The sequence below is a fragment of the Coregonus lavaretus genome (assembly GCF_964263955.1).
Source record: "Coregonus lavaretus genome assembly, chromosome: 16".
In the NCBI taxonomy this organism is placed as follows: domain Eukaryota; kingdom Metazoa; phylum Chordata; class Actinopteri; order Salmoniformes; family Salmonidae; genus Coregonus; species Coregonus lavaretus.
Window position 1 is genome coordinate 28861722 of NC_140003.1, and position 26360 is coordinate 28888081.

General features: G+C 43.2%; 2 protein-coding genes across 3 annotated transcripts in view; one reads left to right on the top strand and one right to left on the bottom strand.

Annotated features, from left to right (window-relative positions):
• Positions 1 to 1529: 1529 nt before the first annotated feature.
• Positions 1530 to 17528, top strand: LOC311143778 (protein phosphatase 1 regulatory subunit 1C-like; the record flags this gene model as incomplete). Its single annotated transcript, XM_084179662.1, has 6 exons — positions 1530 to 1610; positions 2886 to 2952; positions 11064 to 11095; positions 11351 to 11417; positions 14498 to 14677; positions 16579 to 17528. 6 exons carry the CDS (start codon positions 1530 to 1532, stop codon positions 16701 to 16703), a joined length of 552 nt encoding a protein of 183 aa, XP_084035788.1. The 3' UTR covers positions 16704 to 17528.
• Positions 17529 to 17869: 341 nt separating this feature from the next.
• The window catches only part of LOC311144143 (dual specificity calcium/calmodulin-dependent 3',5'-cyclic nucleotide phosphodiesterase 1A-like), a 59313-nt gene continuing 50822 nt past the window's right edge, over positions 17870 to 26360 (bottom strand). For both annotated transcript variants that reach the window (XM_084180137.1, XM_084180136.1), the window contains exons 6-15: positions 25049 to 25189; positions 23944 to 24044; positions 22539 to 22664; positions 21859 to 21960; positions 20405 to 20525; positions 20073 to 20154; positions 19661 to 19781; positions 19202 to 19395; positions 18450 to 18728; positions 17870 to 18063 (exon numbers count right to left, since the gene is read on the bottom strand). In XM_084180137.1, the coding sequence (XP_084036263.1) occupies positions 18008 to 18063; positions 18450 to 18728; positions 19202 to 19395; positions 19661 to 19781; positions 20073 to 20154; positions 20405 to 20525; positions 21859 to 21960; positions 22539 to 22664; positions 23944 to 24044; positions 25049 to 25189 (1323 nt within the window). In that variant the 3' untranslated portion in view covers positions 17870 to 18007. The remainder of the gene's footprint in view (positions 18064 to 18449; positions 18729 to 19201; positions 19396 to 19660; positions 19782 to 20072; positions 20155 to 20404; positions 20526 to 21858; positions 21961 to 22538; positions 22665 to 23943; positions 24045 to 25048; positions 25190 to 26360) is intronic.

Consider the following 26360-nt stretch of genomic DNA (forward strand, 5'->3'; position numbering starts at 1 on the left):
TATAAGGCTATAACATCATTCGGATTAATGGAATAATTGTATGTGATTTTATAATGACATGGGGTAAAGAAAACTACTTTTTAACATGGCACCGTCTTGAACTGACACGTATTTTCCTGCATTCTAGACTAGAGCACTGAGTAGACCGATGTATTAAACTTCTGTGTTTAGTTAGAACTCAGGTGAAATCTATTAAAACGCAGATTTTTGGTGGGTCTGCGTTTCGAAAAGGTTTTGAATTTGAAAGCTAACGCAACCCCCGATCTGAATTATGAGGATAAATGGTGATTGGAGTTAGTGTCCCATTCCGAAATTGACCCAGGGCTTCCCCACTCGGACCCGATATGCACAAATACATTTATTTAACATGAACCAGGTTTCCAGCCAACCTTTATGCGAGTAAAGTACATGTTGGATATTTTATTTTACGACAGGCCTGATGGCAACAACACATTTGTAGGTCAACTTTCCAAATGTCAACAAAATACTATAAAAGTAGCCCACTGGGCACAGACGTAATTTCAACGTTTAGTTTTGATTTACATTTAGTAGTTGTCAACTAACATGAATTCAACTCAATATTCTCCGTTTATATATATGAGTGAGAAAATATGAATTGTTACTAATTTGTAAACTAGGACATGCCTGGAGGATTGAGAATTTTTCAGTTCCCTCCACTGTCTCAAGGTTCACATACCACTCAGGAAATGAGAGCGGGAGAGAGAAAGAAGTATGGAGGAAGATAGAGAAGGGGGGGTCAGTGGCTTCCTGAACTTGGGTTATCAATATTTAACATTGCACCTGCCTGGTCCCTTAGGGGGATTATATTGCACTTCTGGGCCGTGGTGTCATGATACCCAGAGAGAGACAGAGGGGGGGGGGGGAAGAGAGATAGGAGACTCAGACTGGCCTGTGGCTTTTATCAAAGATTGAACACTCGACCCAGCAGAGGCTAAAGAGCACGCTGTTGGTCTGTCTGAGTTGAGGGCTGGGGGACAAGGGAGACTGACTGTGGCTGGTAAAGTAGTGGACTGGACACTAGAGGAGTGTGTCATTGCTTGTCTATTTGTATATTTTCTTAAATTCCGTTCCTTACTAGTTTTGTGTGTTGGGTATATGTTGTGAAATTGTTAGATATTACTGCACTGTCGGAGCTAGCACAAGCATTTCGCTGGACCCGCTATAACATCTGCTAAACGTGTATGTGACAAATACAATTTGATTTGATTTGAGGTTGTGGACTGCATCTCTCTATAAAGTAGTGGACTGGACACTAGAGGAGTGTGTGAGGTTGTGGAGTGCATCGCTCTGTCTCTCTTGCTCTTGTTCTCTCTCTCCAACGGGGGGAGAGGCAGGCTGGGCTGGGCTGTCCGCTAAAGCTATCCCAGGGCTCATAAGGAAGGGGGGAGGAACAGAAGAGAAGAGAGGCTGCTGCTTTGTGCAGCTGCTCCCAACACAGTCCCCTCTTCCTCTCGTTCTCTTACTTTCCCTCTCTCCTCTATCTTTCTTTCTCTCTATCCTCTCAAAACATGGAGCCCAACAGTCCTAAGAAGATCCAGTTTTCTGTACCTGTCTTTCAGAGTCAGCTGGACCCTCAGGCATCGGAGCATGTGAGTAAAAACATTTACTTCTACATGATGATGACATGGTAATAAATGTGACTACCATTATGACATGGTAATAGTAATGTGATGGTGGGCTCGCTGAAACAGTGGGGGGCTTAGCCCTGTGAGACCCAAGCATTTTTTATAATCTTTTTTTGCAAGACTTACAAAATTCCCATAGCTCTGGCTCAGAATGTTTTTCTCGCTCTTTTTTTTCTTCTACATAGTCACTACATCTTAGAGAAGACAGGACACACAACAAATGCTAATAAGAAATACATCTGGGTCTAAGGCGATGAACTATGTAGTGTTTGACATGAGTTTAAGACCTGTTGCATTTTTGCAACCCGGGGATCTCACAGGGTTAAAAGGGCTAGCTTCTCTTGACACTGACTGGCAGAAGAAGCTTTACTTTGATCGTGTTATGCCTGTGTGGGAAACCTCTTTTATGTCATGGACAATGGTGAACTCCTTGAAAGATGAATGAAGGCTTGTCTTCCCCGTCCACTTTCTGGAATTATTTGTCACAATCTTAGTTGCCTAGACTTTATTGCAACGTCTTGAGTGAATATTGGGAAATAAGTATAGTGCCAGACTAAACTATTTCCTGTATCCTTATTTGTCACTATGTGATTTTAGAAAGATAGCTTCATCCAAAGCTTTGGCCAACCACTCCCACTCCCCCCACCACCACCATCTCCACACCCACCCTTCTCCCTAACCTAGACCATTGATTTTATAGACACTGAACTCTAGTCTACCACTTTGTAAAACATGCACACACAGCAGTGACTGGTGCTTCTTCTGTCTCCAGCTATCCTCAGCACCACACATTAACTCAACATTTTCCCTGTCCTTTTTTGTCCTGTTCTGTTCTGTCCTGCCCTGTCCTGTCTCTCTGCCCTGTCCCCCTGTCCTGCCCTGTCCTGTCTCTCTGTCCTGTCCCCCTGTCCTGCCCTGTCCTGTCTCTCTGCCCTGTCTCTCTGCCCTGTCCCCCTGTCCTGCCCTGTCCTGTCTCTCTGCCCTGTCTCTCTGCCCTGTCCCCCTGTCCTGCCCTGTCCTGTCTCTCTGCCCTGTCTCTCTGCCCTGTCCCCCTGTCCTGCCCTGTCCTGTCTCTCTGCCCTGTCCCCCTGTCCTGTCCTATCCCACCCTGTCCTGTTGTATCCCGTCATGTCCTGTCTCCCTGTCCTGTCCCCCTGTCCTGACCTGTCCCCCTGTCCTGTCCTATCCCACCCTGTCCTATACCACCCTGTCCCACCCTGTCCTTTCTCTCCCTAACAGATCCGTAAGAGGAGACCTACACCAGCCACCCATGCCATCTATCTTCCACCAGACCTAACTGCAGCAGGTAAGATGCTTATCCTGTGTGAGGAACAGGGTTGGGGTCAATTCCTTTTAATCTCATTCAATTCAGGAAATAGACATTCCAATTCCAATTGCCCTCAATGAAAAGTAGTGAAAATGGAATTTCTGTAATTTCCTGTATTGAAATGGAATGTGTGGCCTGAATGTTGCCAAGCTACACTCCGCATGACTCTTAAACTGTCATGGAAATTATGTGTGTCTTCATGTGACAACTGTTTGGTTTTTGTTTTGTTATGCTCCGGTTAAGGGTCGTTTGAATTTGGAGACTTTTTGTTTGTGCCCAACTTGCTCATTATTGATAATGAGAAAGATGAACACCATTAAATGGCTTGCTGTCAGTATGTAAATACTCTTTAAGTGTTTTCTTTCCGATCTGTCTGTTGACATTCAATGAAGAGCTGTGGGATATAGAGGAGTTATGTAAATACGGGTTGAATGAAGGCTCCAGACTATTCTTGTGGGCTACACAAAATGGAGTGTTAAACTATAAGATGTCTGGGGAGAGAATGATGGATGGAGGGTGATATCAGCCCTAGTGAATGGAAGTAAGGAGAAGAGTGTAAAAAAGAAAGAGGCAAGGCGAGTGTTTTGTCTTTGTTGTGTCATCGTGAGCCCATGAAACAGTGAGAGCGGAATCTAACCTTGAGTGAGAGATCCAGAACATAGAGGGTCACAATGTGATATCAGCACAAATACCTTCCCTGTGGCGTCAGCATATGGAGACTGCAGCACTGCACAGCTATAGTCACAACACAGCCACAGTTTACAGCTCAGCCTCCAGCACAGCCTGCTACCTAGCCACACTCACAGCCCATACCCTAGCAGATTGCAGCACAGTCATAGCAAAAGCTGCGTTGTCCACACTCTGGTCCTCCCCACTGCTTTTGAAAGGTCATCATGGAGTAAGACTGGGAGGACCAGAGTGCCAAAGAAAGCTCCCAGGTATAGCTGTGGATGACACTGAAACAGTGAAAAGAGACCAGCAGGACTAAACAAGAGATGGGTGGTCTGTAAAAGAAAGTACAGTAGCTGTCTGTAATCAAACACTGGTATGTTTTACACTTCAAACCTGATAGATAGCAGAGATTCAACCTTCAACCACATGACACACACCAATCTACCAACCATTTCCTTATCAAATCAAATCAAATCACATTTTATTTGTCACATACACGTGTTTAGCAGATGTTATTGCGGGTGTAGCAAAATGCTTGTGCTTCTAGCTCCGACAGTGCTGTAATGTCTAACAAGTAATATCTAACAATTTCACAACATATACCCAATACCCACAAATCTAAGTAAGGAATGGAATTAAGAATATATACATATATGGACGAGCAATGACAGAGCGGCATGGACTAAGATACAGTAGAATATTATAGAATACAGTACAGTGGGGAAAAAAAGTATTTAGTTAGCCACCAATTGTGCAAGTTCTCCCACTTAAAAAGATGAGAGAGGCCTGTAATTTTCATCGTAGGTACACATCAACTATGACAGACAAATTGAGAAAAAGACATCCAGAAAATCACATTGTAGGATTTTTAATGAATTTATTTGCAAATTATGGTGGAAAATAAGTATTTGGTCACCTACAAACAAGCAAGATTTCTGGCTCTCACAGACCTGTAACCTCTTCTTTAAGAGGCTCCTCTGTCCTCCACTCGTTACCTGTATTAATGGCACTTGTTTGAACTTGTTATCAGTATAAAAGACACCTGTCCACAACCTCAAACAGTCACACTCCAAACTCCACTATGGCCAAGACCAAAGAGCTGTCAAAGGACACCAGAAACAAAATTGTAGACCTGCACCAGGCTGGGAAGACTGAATCTGCAATAGGTAAGCAGCTTGGTTTGAAGAAATCAACTGTGGGAGCAATTATTAGGAAATGGAAGACATACAAGACCACTGATAATCTCCCTCGATCTGGGGCTCCACGCAAGATCTCACCACTAGGGGGACCTAGTGAATGACCTGCAGAGAGCTGGGACCAAAGTAACAAAGCCTACCATCAGTAACACACTACGCCGCCATGGACTCAAATCCTGCAGTGCCAGACGTGTCCCCCTGCTTAAGCCAGTACATGTCCAGGCCCGTCTGAAGTTTGCTAGAGTGCATTTGGATGATCCAGAGGAGGATTGGGAGAATGTCATATGGTCAGATGAAACCAAAATATAACTTTTTGGTAAAAACTCAACTCGTCGTGTTTGGAGGACAAAGAATGCTGAGTTGCATCCAAAGAACACCATACCTACTGTGAAGCATGGGGGTGAAAACATCATGCTTTGGGGCTGTTTTTCTGCAAAGGGACCAGGACGACTGATCCGTGTAAAGGAAAGAATGAATGGGGCCATGTATCGTGAGATTTTGAGTGAAAACCTCCTTCCATCAGCAAGGGCATTGAAGATGAAACGTGGCTGGGTCTTTCAGCATGACAATGATCCCAAACACACCGCCCGGGCAACGAAGGAGTGGCTTCGTAAGAAGCATTTCAAGGTCCTGGAGTGGCCTAGCCAGTCTCCAGATCTCAACCCCATAGAAAATCTTTGGAGGGAGTTGAAAGTCTGTGTTGCCCAGCGACAGCCCCAAAACATCACTGCTCTAGAGGAGATCTGCATGGAGGAATGGTCCAAAATACCAGCAACAGTGTGTGAAAACCTTGTGAAGACTTACAGAAAACTTTTGACCTGTGTCATTGCCAACAAAGGGTATATAACAAAGTATTGAGAAACTTTTGTTATTGACCAAATACTTATTTTCAACCATAATTTGCAAATAAATTCATAAAAAATCCTACAATGTGATTTTCTGGATTTTTTTTAAGTGGGAGAACTTGCACAATTGGTGGCTGACTAAATACTTTTTTCCCCACTGTATATACATATGAGATGAGTAATGCAAGAGATGTAAACATTATTAAAGTGACTAGTGTTCCATTTCTGAAAGTGGCCAGTGATTTCAATAGGCAGCAACAGCCTCTAATGTGCTAGTGATGGCTATTTAACAGTCTGATGGCCTTGAAATATAAGCTGTTTTTCATTCTCTCGGTCCCAGCTTATGTTGCATGTGGAAGGCAGTGAGATCAGATGTTTCTGGCCTCCAGGGTAAAGCTTGGTTCATTAGCATCATCAACACACTGTTGGTGACCTTGACCTTTACCCCATGTGACTTGATTGTGTGATCATGGCCAAACATACATCTCCACACGCATGGCCCAGCTGCCCACCACGTCCCAGCCTGCTGTACAGCCCAGTATAGAAGGCATGCAAAAACCCACCCAGACACACTGTTCAGGCCTCCCAGTACAGAACAGAAAGGCATGCAAGCAGAGCTCCCAGTCAGGCATCATGGTCATACTCACCATCACGTCACTGAGGGGAACAGGATGTGAATGGTTATCATTATCGTTATGTCATGACATGAGATAGTGTTGTTGTATCTGACCGCTGCTCCTCATGTCATAACCTGGCACAGCCTGGCTGGCCACATATCTTACAGCGTACCGGGTTTGATAAATCATCTGTGCGTGTGTGTATTTGTGTGTGTATTTGTGTGCATGTGCTGGGCGGCCTGAACAGTGTGTGTATGTGTTTGTGTGTCTGGTGGATTTTTGCAGGCCTTGCACGCGCGCATGCATCAGTATGAACGGACAGGTTTTATTTATCCCATTTACTGAATCATCAGTATGAACGGACAGGTTTTATTTATCCCATTGTACTGAATCATCAGTATGAACGGACAGGTTTTATTTATCCCATTGTACTGAATCATCAGTATGAACGTACAGGTTTTATTTATCCCATTGTACTGAATCATCAGTATGAACATAAAGGTTTTATTTATCCCATTGTACTGAATCATCAGTATGAACATACAGATTTTATTTATCCCATTGTACTGAATCATCAGTATGAACGGACAGGTTTTATTTATCCCATTGTACTGAATCATCAGTATGAACGGACAGGTTTTATTTATCCCATTGTACTGAATCATCAGTATGAACGGACAAGTTTTTTTGTTTTTTTTTACATTTTTAGTCATTTAGCAGACGCTCTTATCCAGAGCGACTTACAGTTAGTGAGTGCATACATTTTCATGCTGGCCCCCCGTGGGAAATGAACCCACAACCCTGGCGTTGCAAGCACCATGCTCTACCAACAGTATCAACGTACAGGTTTTATTTATCCCGTTGTACTGAATCATCAGTATGAACGTACAGGTTTTATTTATCCCATTGTACTGAATCATCAGTATGAACGGACAGGTTTTATTTATCCCATTGTACTGAATCATCAGTATGAACGTACAGGTTTTATTTATCCCATTGTACTGAATCATCAGTATGAACGGAAAGGTTTTATTTATCCCATTTACTGAATCATCAGTATGAACGGACAGGTTTTATTTATCCCATTGTACTGAATCATCAGTATGAACGGACAGGTTTTATTTATCCCATTGTACTGAATCATCAGTATGAACGGACAGGTTTTATTTATCCCATTGTACTGAATCATCAGTATCAACGTACAGGTTTTATTTATCCCGTTGTACTGAATCTTCAGTATGAACGGACAGGTTTTATTTATCCCATTATACTGAATCATCAGTATGAACGGACAGGTTTTATTTATCCCGTTGTACTGAATCATCAGTATCAACGTACAGGTTTTATTTATCCCATTGTACTGAATCATCAGTATGAACGGACAAGTTTTTTTGTTTTTTTTACATTTTTAGTCATTTAGCAGACGCTCTTATCCAGAGCGACTTACAGTTAGTGAGTGCATACATTTTCATGCTGGCCCCCCGTGGGAAATGAACCCACAACCCTGGCGTTGCAAGCGCCATGCTCTACCAACAGTATCAACGTACAGGTTTTATTTATCCCGTTGTACTGAATCATCAGTATGAACGTACAGGTTTTATTTATCCCATTGTACTGAATCATCAGTATGAACGGACAGGTTTTATTTATCCCATTGTACTGAATCATCAGTATGAACGTACAGGTTTTATTTATCCCATTGTACTGAATCATCAGTATGAACGGAAAGGTTTTATTTATCCCATTTACTGAATCATCAGTATGAACGGACAGGTTTTATTTATCCCATTGTACTGAATCATCAGTATGAACGGACAGGTTTTATTTATCCCATTGTACTGAATCATCAGTATGAACGGACAGGTTTTATTTATCCCGTTGTACTGAATCATCAGTATCAACGTACAGGTTTTATTTATCGCGTTGTACTGAATCTTCAGTATGAACGGACAGGTTTTATTTATCCCATTATACTGAATCATCAGTATGAACGGACAAGTTTTTTTGTTTTTTTTACATTTTTAGTCATTTATCAGACGCTCTTATCCAGAGCGACTTACAGTTAGTGAGTGCATACATTTTCATGCTGGCCCCCCGTGGGAAATGAACCCACAACCCTGGCGTTGCAAGCGCCATGCTCTACCAACAGTATCAACGTACAGGTTTTATTTATCCCATTGTACTGAATCATCAGTATGAACGGACAGGTTCTATTTATCCCATTGTGCAGAGGAAGGGAAAGGGTTGGTACTGTTAATTGATGGAGGGTGTGCTGGCCCATATTCTCCTCAGAGAGAGTTTCTGGCAGAGAGTAAGGGGTGTTCTTGGCTACGTCCCAAATAGCACCCTATTCCCTTTATAGTGCACTACTATTGACCAGGGCCCATAAGGATCTGGTCAAAAATAGTGCATCATGTAGGGAATAGGGTGCCAATGTGGGACGTCCCTGTCTCAGTGACAAACCAGCTAACCCAAATCTACTGGGTGGCAATTAAATTGTCTGACAGAAGCCAGGCGCAGGCCCTTCATCCAGGAGCCAGTTTAGAGGCATTACATTGTCAGAATGGCATACGTGTGTGTTGCATCACAGACCCAGGTTGCCTTTCTTTTTATCCATTGATTTCTTCATCCTTGGCTGGGTGCATGTATTTCTGTCTCCTCAGTGCCAGGTCTGTGTTTTATGGCAGGCATAGGTAACCACTGCCAATGGGACAGCTCTGTTCCCACCATGACCATGGTTCTATTCCTCCCTCCATTCCGCCATCCCTCTATCCTCTATTCTCTGTCTCCAGTTTTCTCCAGCCTAGTTGTCTCGTCAAGCTCTTTGCTTAGTTGATAGTGTTGATGCTATCTGGCCTTTTACCATTACATTATCCTGAGAGATCACATTGGGAGTTACTGGCTGTGTGCTGTGAATGGGAATGGATGGTGTGCTGTAGTGTAGTCGAGTGAAACTTGTTTTGCTCAACTCTGTTTGTGTATGTGGACTGCATACTGTAGGAGGTGTGCGTGGGACCCTATTCATTCACAGCCATTATTTAAGCTACAAGCAGCTCTTTGTCTTGCTGATATTTCCCTGTGAATGTCATCTTAACTGTCTCTCTTCGATAGAGGCCTATTCTGAAAGTTAATACTGAACCTTACTGTAGTGTTTTGTATTGTGTCTCTGGATTATTGGGTGTCCTGAATCAGAATTTTATCCTTGAGAACCAGATGTGCTATCAAGATATTTTGAGCTGCAGTGCCCCATGGCTTTAATTTAACACTCTCCCTAACAGAGATAATGTGTGAAACCCATGGACCTGGAATGAGCTAATAAAATATTCTCCCTCTGGACTTTTTAGCTTTATATAAGGTTTACTGTTGATTTCCCATCAGCTCTTCAACTCTCTACTAGTGTATAAAAACAGCTGGTCAGTTCCCTTGGACCCAGACCCAGTAGTATGATGACTGGTGTCCTATAACAGTGGCTGGATTGAAGGGTGTCACAGAGGATTTATATAGTATTATAGATGCCTTATAAAGTGTCATAGCAGCCTTACATGACCCCAGGGAATGCCAGTGGTATTTTCCCCTGCCCACTACAGCGGCGACTGTGACATCACCACCCTCCCATCAGCCTCCCATGCCCGTAGGCTTGATGGTCCGAGACACACTGACTTCATTCAGCTATTGTTGTGAGGTGATGCTTTATATTGTAGTAACAGGCTGATAATGTGCTCCGCATGTTTTGCTGCTGCCTTTAGTTCATGTACTGTGTTGGCCTTAGAAAACAACAAGTTTAGCTGTTTGTAGTCACATCCAATGCTCGTCTGTTGTTCAGTGCCATTCATACAACCACTTGGTCATGTTAATGTGCTCCACATGTTTTGATGTATGTCTTCAGTTCATGTACAGTGTTGGCCACAGAGAACAACATACAGATGTAGGATCTTAATTTGACCTATATATTTCACAGCAAAATAATCCTGCAGCAACAGGATTTGAACATTTAGTCGAGAATGTTGCTTGATCGGTGGTTAGGCTATTAGCTGGTCAAAGGTAGGCTGCATAAAAAATACAATACTGTTAACATAACCTTGTGTTAGTGTGGGTTTTCAGTGAGTTTATGTAAATCACAAAGCTCATCTGCATTTCCTGCAGTCCAGAAAAATTCTTAGCAACAAAAGTGTGATCAAATGAAGATCCAGCATCTGTACAATACAGGGCTCATGTTTTGCCCCATGCTATTCATTCAACAAGATAGTCATGTTAATGTGCTTCACATGTTTGTGCTATCTTCCGTTTTATGCACTACAAACGTCATGGAGCTGAATTCAGTCTGTTGTCCAGTGCCATTCATTCAATAACTTGGTCAGTGAGTTATTGGTGTTTTGCTCCAGCTGTGATGTTCATGGTGATAGAACTCATCCTCTGAACCATATGAATCACCCCTGGTAGTCATTTCTAAGATCAATTTCAATTCAGAGAAATGTCAATGGAGGAGAAGTTAAAGCAATAGAGTGGGTGAGTCACCAGTCAGCCATTACAGCCTGAGGTTAGCAGTGATCTGGACACTGAACCATAAACTCTCTCAGCCATGAGTTCATCATGATGACCATTACAGCTCTCTCACTGTAGTCTAGAATCAATCACATCACACAGGTGAAATACAATGGTACAGCAGAACCTCTAACCGAGGGTTGAGTAATAGCTCCTTAGGCAATTTTATCTAGACTGACAAATGTACTATAACTCATGTCTGCTTTTCTCTCACACAGATGACAAGCAGACTACAAGTCATCAAGGAGAGGTAGGTCACACTGTTTACCTTGCTCTGTTTATAAGCAGAAATAAACGTCAAAGATAATGTCCCTCAAATGAACAACATTATCAGGATGCTCCCTAGCAGCAGTCTATCGTTCTATGAGGTGGCATGTATATCTGATGCAGTTGTCATTGATTACCTGAGATGACCTGGCTCCTGAAATAGCTTCAGTGAAATGGGATCTCTGCTTGTTGGTTCTCATGCTGTTATTTCCCCCCCCCTTCCATCTCCCTACACCAGACCCAGAGTGCAGGGGCGTCTCCCGCTCAGAGAAAACACAGCGTCTACACTCCGCCCACCATGAAAGGTACAGGTCCTCACTCACACAATGTTTTCAACACAAACCGTTAGATTCACAAGCTCTGCCATCATGGCAGCACAGGTGCCATTGGTTCATATTCTCCTTTTAATCTGGAGAGTAGGAAACACTGGGTGTATTGTCTGTGGTCAGCATTATATTTAAACCGAGCCTACTGAAGCGTGTGACAGAGAGTGACTGACCATACTTGCTGATTCATAGAGGTAGCTATTTCCTGGAGAGGCCATGTCCACTATAAACCTACATTAGATATTGATTGACTGAGAGTTATATCATCCTCCTATTGTAGGTCTCACAAATGGATAGTCAGACAGTGCACAAAGAGAGCTACACCATCCGATCTCTCAAATGGAAAGTCGCTAGTCAGGCAGTGCAACAAGGACTATGGGGACAGGAGAAACTAATTTGAGCACAGCATCCTATTCTTGGTCCAATTATATAGCAACAATATTATTGTAGTAATTATTGCAATTTTCATTACAAATTTGGCTTGTTAATTAGGTGGTGGATTAGAATATATCCAACATGGCCCACCTTCCTTAAACAACAACACGGCCAAATAATATATACAATGGCCAAAAGCCTTTAGGCTCAATGGACTTGAATTCAGTTGAATGCTGAATATGCTCCAGTTCAGAGCACAGCAGAAGACCAATTTCTGTTGTAACAGATGGTCAAATAAAGTATTAAAAGCCCAGTGCAGTCAAAAACATGATTTCCCTGTATTTTATATATATATATATATATATATATTTATTTTATTTTTTTCTACACTATGAGGTTGGAATAATATTGTGAAAATTATGATAATGCCATTTTAGTGTAAGAGCTGTTCAAATCAAATCATCAAGTCAAGTTGTATTAGTCAGATGCTTCGTAAACAACAGATGTAGAGACTAACAGTGAAATGCTTACTTATGGGCTCTTCCCAACAATGCACAGAGAAAGAAAATAGAGAAATAATAGGAAAGTAATACCACGTAATAATAAAAGTAATAATAGATAAACAATGAGTAATGATAACTTATACACGGGATACCAGTACCGAGTCAATGTGCAGGGGTACGAGGTAATTGAGGTAGGAATGTACTGTACATATAACTAGGAATAAATTGACTAGGCAACAGGATAGATAATAAACAGTAGCAGCTATGTGATGAGTCAAAATAGTTAGTGCAAAAAGGGTAAATGCAGATAGCCTAGCAGTTAAGAGCATTGGGATAGTAACTGAAAGGTCACTGGTTCGAATCCCAGAGCCGACTGAGTGAAATATCTGTCGATGTGCCCTTAAGCAAGGCACTTAACCCTAATTACTCCTGTAAGTCGCTCTGGATAAGAGCGTCTGCTAAAATGTAAAAAATGTATAGTCTGAGTAGCAATTATGTTAACAATTTAACACAATTTAGCAGTCTTATGGCTTGGGGGTAGAAGCTGTTCAGGGTCCTGTTGGTTCCAGACTTGGTGCATCGGTACTGCTTGCCGTGTGGTAGCAGAGAGAACAGTCTATGACGGGTGGCTGGAGCCTTTGGCAATTTTTAGGGCCTTCCTCTGATACTGCCTGGTATAGAGGTCCTGGATGGCAGGGAGCTCGGCCCCAGTGATGTTCTGGGCCATCCGCACTACCCTCTGTAGTGCCTTGCTGTCGGATGCCAAGCAGTTGCCATACCAAGCGGTGATGCAGCCAGTCAAGATGCTCTCAATGGTGCAGCTGTAGACATTTTTGAGGATCTGAGGGCCCAAGCCAAATCTTTTCAGCCTCCTGAGGGGGAAGAGGCATTGTCATGCCTTCTTCACGACTGTGTTGGTGTGTTTGGACCTTGATAGATCCTTAGTGATATGGACACCGAGGAACGTTGATGTGAATGGGGGTGTGCTTGGTCGTCCGTTTCCTGTAGTCCACAATCAGTTCCTTTGTCTTGCTGACATTGAGGGAGAGGTTGTTGTCCTGGCACCACACTGCAAGGTCTCTGACCTCCTCCCTATAGGCAGTCTCATCATCGTCTGTGATCAGCCCTACCACCGTCGTGTCATCAGCAAACTTAATGATGGTGTTGGAGTCGTGCGTGTCCATGCAGTTGTGAGTGAACAGGGAGTACAGGAGGGGACTAAGCATGCACCCCTGAGGGCCCCCGTGTTGAGGGTCAGCGGTGCGTATGTGTTGTTGCCTACCATCACCACCTTCGGGCGGCCCGTCAGGAAGTCCAGGATCCAGTTGCAGAGGGAGGTGTTCAGTCCCAGGCTCCTTAGTGATGAGCTTGGAGGGCACTATGATGTTGAACCCTGAGTTGTCAATGAGCAGCATTCTCACATAGGTGTTCCTCTTGTCCAGGTGGGAGAGGGCAGTGTGGAGTGCAATATAAATTGTGCCATCTGTGGATCTGTTAGGGCGGTATGCGAATTGGAGTTGGTCCAGGGTGTCTGGGATGATGGTGTTGATGTGAGCCATGACCAGCCTTTCAAAGCATTTCATGGCTACAGATGTGAGTGCTACAGTGCGATAGTCATTTAGACAGGTTACCTTGGCTTCTTGGGCACAGGGACTATGGTGGTCTGCTTGAAACATGTAGGTATTACAGACTGGGTCAGGGAGAGGTTGAAAATGTCAGGGAAGACACTTGCCAGCTGGTCAGCGCAAGCGCTGAGTATGCATCCTGGTAATCCTTGTGAATGTTTACCTGTTTAAAGGTCTTACTGACATCGGCTTTGGAGATTGAAAAACCGCCTGAAATTTCAGCCTGTTTTGGTGGCAGGGAGTTTTGGCCTTCCATGGTGACATCACCATGTGGTAAATTAGTTAATTGACTAAAAAGAAAGAGAGTTTCAAACCTCTCTGCCAGTTTTCCCCTCCCCACACAAACCACTCCCAGACAGTCCTAGCAAAATTCTTGCTTGAGAAATTGCTCTTCGCTAAGAAGCCTTTTTTGTTTGTTTTTACGATTTTAATTGAAAATTATTACAGTGTGGTTACCTAGAAATGATTTGATATTGAGATAAAAATGGCTGAATTGGACCTTTAAAGTTAAGTATTATAGCACCATTTATTTTGGTTTTATACTGTGTGTCCACAGACTGCTCTAGAGGCCATGGTGAGGACAGAGACAGAGACAGCCTGCCTCCTAGCAGACTGCCCCAGTCCCACACAGACACGCTGGCCCTAGCAGAGGAGCTATCAGGGGCCCTGCCACGACTGGCAGACACACCGAGGCGCAAAGACACCCCCTACCAGCACCAGCCTACCTTCACTCCAGGTAAGGCCCTCACAGCAACACACTGTACCTGATATGAAAGGCTATAATCAAGTTGAACTGGACTGTAGCTTATGTGGAAGGCTACAGTCAAATAATGTGGGCCTGGCACAGGGTCGTGTTGTTTCCTTTACAGAACATGTAAAGCTGCAGATACAGCTCACCACTGTGGTTTAGGTTGTGAGGGTGAATGAGTTCACACTGTCAAATCTAGTGGGTCACACATACTGTACTGTCAACAACTTGCGGCTTGATGTTGGTCATAGTTAATCGATATAGACTAAAGTGCTAAAAGATCTCCGTACACATGGATGTCTTCTCTGTGCTGTTGATTAGCTGCAGGGAGGAGTGTTCCAGCCACCTCAACTAACAGATGGTCTGGTCACAGGACAGATTACATTTGACCGCTGTATTGACATAAACAGCATCATACTTACACACACGCATACACACATCAACATCCTCTGTAGCGTATTAGGGCCTTTCTAATCAACCTGGCCCGGGTATCCTGGATGGATATTGACCTCATTCCGTCAGTAGAGGATGCCTGGATGTTCTTCAAAAGTGCTTTCTGTTATATCTAGCCTAGCTGTAGAAGAACGCACATCTGCACAGTTTCACATTGTACATCACTCTGTCGTTTAATGACATGTGCCACTCATTCTGACAACCCATTCATCCGTAAAGCAGCACACTGTCGTAAACCATAACAACGTACAGTACGGCGTACAGCACGTCGTACCATACATAACACTTTCCTCTCCATCTTAAATAAGCATGCCCCATTCAAAAAATTCAGAACTAAGAACAGATATAGCCCCTGGTTCACCCCAGACTTGACTGCCCTTGACCAGCACAAAAACATCCTGTGGTGTACTGCATTAGCATCGAACAGCCCCCGCGATATGCAACTTTTCAGGGAAGTCAGGAACCAATATACACAATCAGTTAGGAAAGCAAAGGCTAGCTTTTTCAAACAGAAATTTGCATCCTCTAGCACTAACTCCAAAAAGTTTTGGGACACTAAAGTCCATGGAGAATAAAAGCACCTCCTCCCAGCTGCCCACTGCACTGAGGCTAGGAAACACTGTCACCACCGATAAATCTACGATAATCGAGAATTTCAATAAGCATTTTGCTACGGCTGGCCATGCTTTCCACCTGGCTACCCCTACCCCGGCCACCAGCTCTGCACCCTCCGCTGCAACTTGCCCATGCCCATTCCTTTCAGTTCTCTGCTGCAAATGACTGGAACGAACTACAAAAATCTCTGAAGCTGGAGATACTTATCTCCCTCATTAACTTTAAGCATCAGTTGTCAGAGCAGCTTACCGATCACTGCACCTGTACACAGCCCATCTGTAATTAGCCCATCTGTAATTAGCCCACCCAACTACCTCATCCCCATATTGTTATTTACATTGTTATTTATTTTGCTCATTTGCACCCCAGTATCTCTATTTGCACATCATCTTCTGCACATCTATCACTCCAGTGTTAATACTAAATTGTAATTATTTTGCACTATGGCCTATTTATTGCCATACCTCCATAACTTACTACATTTGCACACACTGTATATAGATTTTCTGTTTTCTATTGTGTTATTGACTGTACATTTTTGTTTATTCCATATGTAACTCTGTGTTGTTGTTGTTTTTATCGCACTGCTTTGCTTTATCTTGGCCAGGTCGCAGTTGTAAATGAGAACTTGTTCTCAACTGGCTTACCTGGTTAAATAAAGGTGAAATAAAAAAATTAGATCAGGACACAGTGTGTGTCTGTGTGAGGAGCTGTTAGAACATACTGCAAGTCTTTCTTAGTTATTGATATCTCTGATATGACTCCAGACAGTCTGCCACATTACCCATGACCCTCCAGCACTCTGTCTGTCCAATTCCCAGTGGTCAAGCTGCTCAAGAGCAAATCAAAGGTCTCCTTCCCTGAGGAGGAGGAAGAGAAGGAGGAGGAGGAGGAGACAGAGGAGGAGGAGGAAGAGAAGGAGGATGAAGATACCAAGAAGAAGTAGGATCCAAAGTGAAGCATGAGGAGCAGACAAACTGTTGGCCATGTTTCTGATGGTTCAAACACATGAATGGGTAATGAACTCTTGGTAAGAGATGATGCTAAACTTTATCAGGTTATAATTTTTAACCGGGGAATCAACTTTATTCAGCCATGCATTGTTGAGATCAAGAAAGGACAATGTCATTCATTTCTCTGTACTGTATATCAAACTCTTAGTTGGTTATGTATGGTTAAGTATTATTAGATATTGTAATAAGAGAGTATATATGAAACATTTTAACAGCAATACTGACTGTTATGCAGTGAAATTATATCTGGAAATTTTTGTTTTTGTTTTCTTTAAACAGAAAATAACATAATACTTCTCATTGTGTCAGTCTCATCATGTAAAAACAATTGCTGATATTTCACATAGATTGACTTCATATTTTTTTAGTATTTTATACTGAAACTGGGCTTGGTATGAATTGTTAGACTTGTGTACCACTCTAAGGTACTGCACAAACAAAGGAGTCCTACAAACAAATGTTTTGCTCACTGGTGTTTTGGAGTGTCTGAGTCCTATCATATGTAGGGCTGATGCATTTCAGATGTGACCAAATAATACAATTCATTATTGAATGAAATGTTGGCAAAACCTGTACATTTCGGATGTCTAATGCATTATGGACATATAGTGGAGCAGAGAAAGATCACCTGCAAATAATATCAATTGTAAAACCCTCTCCTCTCAATGTCAGGCAGGATTATTTTAGTAGGCTAATTGTTATCTCAGCAAATTAATTATGGGAAGATTTCATAACACAAAATAAAATATTTTACCCCTACATGTAGTCAGTGTATTTCTTGTATCAAATAGAGAGGGTGTATGTAAACTACATCACAATGGGAAAGGAATGCAACAGCATCCCCAAGTGGGTAATATTAGGCACTGCACAACCAATCATGCTCTTATATGGTAGTGTGGGTAACTGTGGGCAAGGCACATTAAAAGCCACCATTCCAGTATTACTCTAGGGTCAAATATGTTTGTCTAGCATGAGATCAACAGAGAACACACACTGTTGCAATTAAGTATCGTGATCGTCCTAGTGTACCATACAAACCCATCTGAAAGAGAAGAGAGTTATTAAAGAGGGAATGAATATAGACAAAAACTACTTGCGGTGCAAAGAGGAGCAAGAAGACCCCTATCTTTAATAAATAACAATACAATAATAGACTGAAAATGAAATAAATCAGAACAAATGTACAATAAATACGATGAATCAGGAAGTGGCAACGTTGTTGGGTAGCTTATCAGAATCAAGGGCTCTGAAGAGACTCCTCCCCCGACTCAAGGACTGCCCCGGGGCCTTCTCCTGCAAACAACAACAGTTTCCATGACAACACAGCATCACACAGCTGTAACCTTGACAACCCTCCACTCCGCAGTCACAGATCGTCGTGACTGACAATCGTCGTGACTGACAATACGATTATAGAGATGAGAGGAATACTACATAGCTATAACCTACTGACAGGACACAGAATTGTAAAAAGTCATGACATTACTTGGTGTACTGTGTTGTGTTCTGTTACGTTGCACTACATTATGTTGCATTGTTGTATCGTATTGTACATCGTATCATATATTGTGTTGTATATTGTATTGTATATTGTGTCGTATATCGTATTGTATATCGTACCATATCATATTGTATCATGTCATATTGTACCGTATCATATCGCTAGCTAACATTCCTACCGTTCCATGGTAGGCATTCAGGAGAGATGGAGTCAGGTGATCTTGTCTCTTTATCCTCACATGGAGACAGAGGACTGTGAGGATGGTTGTCCAGCTCTGAGTCCTCCTGGGAAGAGTTATTGGAGTTTGTGTTGTTCATCAGTTCATTGAAGGGCTCTGATTGGAGCTCCTGGCTGTGTCTCTCAGGGCTGGTGTGAGTCAACGTAACCCCTGTGTTCATCTGGGACTCCTCCTCCTCTGGGTCAGTGTTCAACTCAGCTCGCTCTTTACTCGCCAATTCTGAGGAAACAAGATAACACAAGCAAAGAGAACATCTACTGTCATACATAGTCTTCTGACAATGGAAGGAACATTGAACACTGAAAGAAGGAAAGGTATTAATTATCCCGAGTGGCGCAGTGGTCTAAGGCACTGCATCGCAGTGCTAGCTGTGCCGCTAGAGATCCTGGTTCGAATCTAGGCTCTGTCGTAGCCGGCCGCAACCGGAAGACCCATGTGGCGGCGCACAATTGGCCCAGCGTTGTCCAGGTTAGGGGAGGGAATGGCCGGAAGGGATGTAGCTCAGTTGGTAGAGCATGGCGTTTGCAACGCCAGGGTTGTGGGTTCGATTCCCACGGGGGGCCAGTTTGAAAAATAAAAAAATAATGTATGCACTCACTAACTGTAAGTCGCTCTGGATAAGAGCGTCTGCTAAATGACTCAAATGTAAATGTAATTCAGGTGACTAAAGAAGAAGAAGAAGACTACTATACCGTGGACAGAGAGCTCCTTCCATCGATCTTTGTTGTGTTGGATGACCTCTGCCAGTGTGTGTCTGACCCGTTTCAGGTTGATGCCAGTCAGGCTATAGTCTGTAGCGAGACCCTGGTCAACCCCCTGGCTGGATCCTCGGCCACTGTGTTTCTGGACTGACTCCACCACTGTCACCGACCCACTACCCGTCAAACTGAGCAACATAGAATAGAAACTCTGTCAAATTACGTCTATTCTGTCAAATATATGACACAAACTCCTTGTGAGGCTGTCCTAAAATGGACATCAATTAAATAGAACAGAAAACACTGGAGTAATACTTGGTTGCTTACTCCACAGCTTCGATCGACCATAGAGATTGAAGATCGAGAATGTGGTAAGCCTACTGATGATACTGGTAGGCATTTTGAATGTTAAACTGGGAAAACTGAGTGTATAATATTAGGAATGTGTCCCACCTTGACCTGCGGACGCCAGTGTCGTGTGACTTTAAGGTATCCTCTATTAGAGGGGTAATGATCTTCTCTGTCGTGTCCACCAACACAGAGAATGTGGGTTCCACTATGAAGTCAATGAACCCTGCGAGACAGACAACCATTTGAGAAGAAAAACGGGCATGACTCGCTCACACTGACGATTGTACTTTTTGGAGAAACAGGAGAAAAACGATGTGTGTGATGTTACAGTAACAGCAATATATGAGGACAGACAGTGTAGAGTCCCATGCTTTATCATATAAAGGGAAAAATATAAAATACTTTCTCAAATGTCCACATGGTGGCCCATTTGAGCTATGGCCTGTCGGAGTATACAAACCTATGCTGAATGAAACAGCTCACAGTGAGGCCAATAACAGGGTGTGACGCTCACCTATTTGTGACTGTGCAATCATTGTAGCTTTACGATCACACAGAGGAGAGAATGGCAGCCCTAACTCAACCTCCTTATCGCCCTGTAAGAAAACAACAACACTATACTGTAGCATGATGTACTACAATACCCATAATGCTCTGTATAACATAACCAGTTTATCCGAGTGAAGATATTCCTGAAGCTATCAGAATGGTGTCCCATCTCCTTAACAATACAGGTGTCAGAAGTGGGATACATACAGAATACAGTGCTGAAACACTCAAGTTTCTCTCTTCCATGGTTTCTGTCAGTGACTATGCACTGTAGCAGTGGGACTGTTTGTACTGTACCTGTCTGAAGAACTCCTCCATCAGGGCCTGTGTCCATCGGTAGTGCAGCTTCCAGGCCTTGGCTGGGTGGCTGATGTCAGCTGCATGCAGCATCAGAGATAAGGCTTTAGCCTTGTCTACTCTGTAGATACAACAGTATATCAGCTAACACACAAAATGATACACTGAGACAGAGTGACACACACACACACACACACACACACACACACACACGTAGGATTGAGGGCACGTTCCAGGGCGTGTTCTCAGAGCATGCGCAGAACAGCTGGCAGGCATATTCACAGTCATTTTCAACCTCTCCTTGTCCCAGTCTGTAATCCCCACATGTTTTAAGATGACCACAATCATCCTTGTTCCTAAGATCTCTAAGGCTTCATGCAACAATGATTACCTTCCTGTAGCACACACTTCTGTAATCAAGAAGTGCTTTGAGAGGCTGGTTATGGCACACATTAACTCCGCCACCCTAGACCCACTCCAATTTGCATACCGTCCCAACAGATCCACAGCTGAAGCAATCTCAATTGCTCTCCACACTGCTCTCAGCATGCCCCCATCCACATCGACGAGGCAGCAGTGGAGCAGGTAGACAGCTTCAAGTTCCTCTGTGTCCAAATCACTAAAGACTTAAAATGGTCCAAACACACGCACAGTCGTGAAGAAGGCGTGACAGTGCCTCTTCCCCCTCAGGAGGTTGAAAACATTTGGCATGGGCCCTCAAATCCTGAAAAGGTTATATAGCTGTACCATTGGCTGCATCACTGCTTGGTATGGCAATAGCACCGCCCTCGATCGCATGGTGCTACAGAGGGTTGTGCGGACAGCCCAGTACATTACTGGGGCCGAGCTCCCTGTCATCCAGGACCTCTATATCAGGCGGTGTGAAATCAAAGACCCCAACCACCCAAGCCATAGACTATTTACACAGGGACCTACACACTCACACACAGTGGCACTCCAACACACACACAAACACTCACTCCATAATTTTCTCACACATAATATGCACATACATTTATACTGACTCTACACACCCGCACACCCACTCACATGCAAGGTGCTGCTACTCTGTTTATCTTATATCCTCTTGCCTAGTCACCTTACCCCTATACATGTCTACCTCCATCACTCCAGTATCCCTGCACATGTAAATATGGTATTGGAACTGACTTATAGTATGCTGACTTACTTACTTTATTGTGTATTTCATATTTCTTATTCTTATTTCTCGTGTTTTTTTCAGTTTAGTAATACATTGTTATTGATTATTGCATTGTTGGCTTTGAGTTTGCAATAAAGGATTTCACTGTACTTGTGCATGTGACATTAAAACTTGATGAAAGAAAGAAAGGCATGGTCCAGAGTGCTAGGGCTAAGGGATAGGGGTTAGGGGTTAGGGGTAAGGGTTCAGCGGTTAGAGGTCATAGGTCAGTGTCCAGAGACAGTCCACTTACCCCTCGGGCTGCTGCAGGGCGTTCCTCATGGTTTTGATCTGCTGGAAATGGCAGGACATGTCTGTACTCATCACCATCTCAATCACCAGGGTCCGCAGCTCTCTGACAGACATAGACACAGACAGACAGACAGACAGACAGACAGGTTAGAGTTAGGTTAAAGAGAAATGGCAGGACATGTCTGTAATCATGACTATCTCAATCACCAAGGTCCACACCTCTCTGGAAACACACACAGGAGAACAGTGTTAGTTTCCGCCTAGCCTTCACTCCAGCTGTTCTTTGATTCTCCAGGACAAGAACACAGTATGATGTCTAGCACCGCTTCCACTTCCAACAACCCCTAGCATAGAATTTCTATACAGTACCTAATGACAGGTGTGAGCCTGTGGGACTTTCCATGATCACTGATAGAGTGAAATATCCTTTCTATCCTCCAGTTTATATTATAGTCTTGCGTTGGCATACCACACCACACCACATTCGTATCCAAACCTAAAGTCAAGGCTAAGTATCCAGATTATGTTACAGTACTAGCCCTTTCGTTCTTTGAAGTGGTGATCTCAATCTATTAATCAAATGTATATTATAAAGCACTTTTTACATCAGCAGTTGTCACTAAGTGCTTTACAGCCTAAAACCCCAAACACTGAGGATCTGAGGAGTCTTTCTTAACTCACCGCCAGTCATCTTTTGACAGGTTGACCAGTATGTTCATCTCATCCTCTTGCATAAGTCTGTAGGCAGCACTGACATGGTGGTTCTCCAGGACTGACCGGTCGTTGTACAAGATGGCCACCTCTGACCTGGATAGAGGAAGAGAAGGAGCAGAAGAAAAGGGAAGAGAAGGTGTGAATCACCGTGTGATTAGTCATTGTGCTACATGGCGGTTCCCAGGCTAGCTTACTTTACCAGGTAGCCAACCTGTATGGCAACAGTTTTGAAATTATGATAGCGATTAAGATACGATAGCAATGGTAGCTATTTGAGATGGGGCAGCAGGTACCCTAGCGAAAGGTCGCTGGTTTGAATCCCCGAGCCGACTAGGTGAAATCTGTTGATGTACCCTTGGGCAAGGCACTTTACCCTAATTTCTCCTGTAGGTCGCTCTGGATAAGAGTGTCTACTAAATTACTAAAATGTTTTTTAATTTTTTATGTAATGGTAGCGAAATGAGAATTCCAGATTCTCCTAATGAGAAAACTCATTTCAACTTTGGGTAAATTGCAGAACAGGACCACATTAGAAAGTAGTTGTTCCGAGACAAATAATATTGAATACATTTTTCTAAATGTAATTATAAGTAAAATGAGAAAAAACGAATGAGACAGTTAGTAGTACTTTATTCCAGTGCTAGGGCAGTTTGGAGATTGAAAATAATCACAGAGGGAGAGTTTAGACAATACCTTAATTTTCCATTTCACCACAACCCTCATATCTAAAGTACCAGTGGCCTTTCTGATCAATTGTTATTAGACTAGAGAGCCATGCTGAGGTAATGAAGGGTTTAAACTAAAGGACTCCTCTCTCTCTCTCTCTCTCTCTCTCTCTCTCTCTCTCTCTCTCTCTCTCTCTCTCTCTCTCTCTCTCTCTCTCTCTCTCTCTCTCTCTCTCTCTCTCTCTCTCTCTCTCTCTCTCTCTCTCTCTCTCTCTCTCTGCTGTCCCTTATCACTGAGGTCAATGCTGCAATATTGAGTATTCACATTGTGCACTTCATTTTAATGGGTTCTTTAAATGGGTGCCTTCACTTAAATGGGCTCTTTATACGACCATGTTCCCTTCTTAAGGCTCCATTGGCATTCATTAGTCAGGGTCAGACTGACTGCACTGTCTGTCTGGGAGGCAAAAGCTGTACTAAAAGTACAATACAAGGACATGTTCAGTTGAACATTGGTATTGGTAGGATGGAATCAAATGGAATGAATGGAAATAGAAATAAATAATATATCCATTAGGTGGATCACGATCAGTGATACAGTAGCTAAGTGTTGTGTCAAACTTCAGGAATAAAAATGCCTACTGAAAGAAGAAGAAGAAGTTTGCACCATTCGTAGGAAACTTCAGGAAGAATACTGACACACACACCTGGTCTGAATGTGAAAGTTGTTGGTTGTCCCAGTGTGTTCAAAGTCATGGATAGCTGCAGCAAACACCATTGCTAGGATGTCCAGTTCAGTGAGCCAGTGCTAGAGAGAGAGAGATTAGACCCAACCAAATCATGAGAAAACAAAAAGATAATTACTTGACACATTGGAAAGAATTAACAAAAAAACAGAGCAAACTAGAATGCTAAACAGAGAGTACACAGTGGCAGAATACCTGACCACTGTGACTGACCCAAAATTAAGGAAAGCTTTGACTATGTACAGACTCAGTGAGCATAGCCTTGCAATTGAGAAAGGCCGTCGTAGGCAGACCTGGCTCTCAAGAGAAGACAGGCTATGTGCACACTGCCCACAAAATGAGGTGGAAACTGAGCTGCACTTCCTAACCTCCTGACAAATGTATGACCATATTAGAGACACCTTTTCCCTCAGATTACACAGATCCACAAAGAATTAGAAAACAAACCCAATTTTGATAAACTCCCATATCTATTGGGTGAAATTCCACAGTGTGCAATCACAGCAGCAAGATTTGTGACCTGTTGCCACAAGAAAAGGGCAACCAGTGAAGAACCATCACCATTGTAAATACAACCCATATTTATGTTTATTTATTTTCCCTTTTGTACTTTAACTATTTGCACATAATATGACATTTGAAATGTCTTTATTATTTTGGAACTTTTGTGAGTGTAATGTTTACTGTTCATTTTTATTGTTTATTTCACTATTGTTTATTATCTACTTCACTTGCTTTGGCAATGTTTACATATGTTTCCCATGCCAATAAAGCCCTTAAATTGAAATGAGAGAGAGAGAGAGAGAGAGAGAGAGAGAGAGAGAGAGAGAGAGAGAGAGAGAGAGAGAGAGAGAGAGAGAGAGAGAGAGAGAGAGAGAGAGAGAGAGAGAGAGAGAGAGAGAGAGAGAGAGAGAGAGAGAGAGAGAGAGAGAGAGAGAGAAAAGTATAAATGTAACACAATCAGAACCTGTTCTTTGATCTGTCTATTATGCTGGGGGACAATTCATTGCATCCCCATTGCACCCACCTCTGTCTGTGTGTGTGCGTGCGTGCATGTGAGACTCACCATAATGCCAGTGTGGAGCATCAGATAGTGTGCTGTCTGTGTGACATCGGCAGCGTGGATCAGGTTATGGTAGGGGTTTCTGTGTTTGCTGTAGCCCACCTCTAGAGCCTCTACGAAGGACACCAGAGATGACACTGGTATCTGGAGAAGAACAGGGAGGTTAAGGCACTAGAGATGACACTGGTATCTGGGGAAGAACAGGGAGGTTAAGGCACTAGAGATGACACTGGTATCTGGAGAAGAACAGGGAGGTTAAGGCACCAGAGATGACACTGGTATCTGGAGAAGAACAGGGAGGTTAAGGCACCAGAGATGACACTGGTATCTGGAGAAGAACAGGGAGGTTAAGACACCAGAGATGACACTGGTATCTGGAGAAGAACAGGGAGGTTAAGACACCAGAGATGACACTGGTATCTGGGGAAGAACAGGGAGGTTAAGACACCCGAGATGACACTGGTATCTGGGGAAGAACAGGGAGGTTAAGACACCAGAGATGACACTGGTATCTGGGGAAGAACAGGGAGGTTAAGACACCAGAGATGACACTGGTATCTGGGGAAGAACAGGGAGGTTAAGGCACCAGAGATGACACTGGTATCTGGGGAAGAACAGGGAGGTTAAGGCACCAGAGATGACACTGGTATCTGGGGAAGAACAGGGAGGTTAGGACACCAGAGATGACACTGGTATCTGGGGAAGAACAGGGAGGTAAAAAATAAATAAAAATAACTCACAACATTAAACAGACAGAAACAAAAGCAAGAGCTCAAATTGTCCGCTAGATGAACAACAGGAAGGTGAGTGGCTCTGCTTGGTCAGAGAGGGCCAATTCCACTACAGACAATGACTAACACAGTGAGTTCAAGGCAGCTGGAGAGACAGAAGTGAAATGCTATCACACACACCACTACTCTTTTCTCATTTGTAGTGCATAGAATTACATCCCCAGAGTTGACTTCCTTAGAGAAAAGATCCCTCCTGCACACTCCTGCAAGATATTACATCTGGCACATTGTTTATTGTCCAAATTGGCATGAGTGCGAGAGTTATCTTTTCTCCAACGAAGCTGGAGAGACAGAGAGAGACACGTGTGGGGGCTTCATGTGTACGTGTACTGTAGCTTATGTGTGAGCTTAACTCATTTTGTTTAATCAGACTAAGAGCAGAGTAGGGCCCAGAACACTGCTCTTCCTAAATCAAATATGAGCATCATCCGTCACACACGTTCACATTCACAATGAAAGAGCTGAGCTCCTTCGGATATTTGAGTGTCCATTTAAAGCCTAGCTGTCACATTGATTCTAGGAAC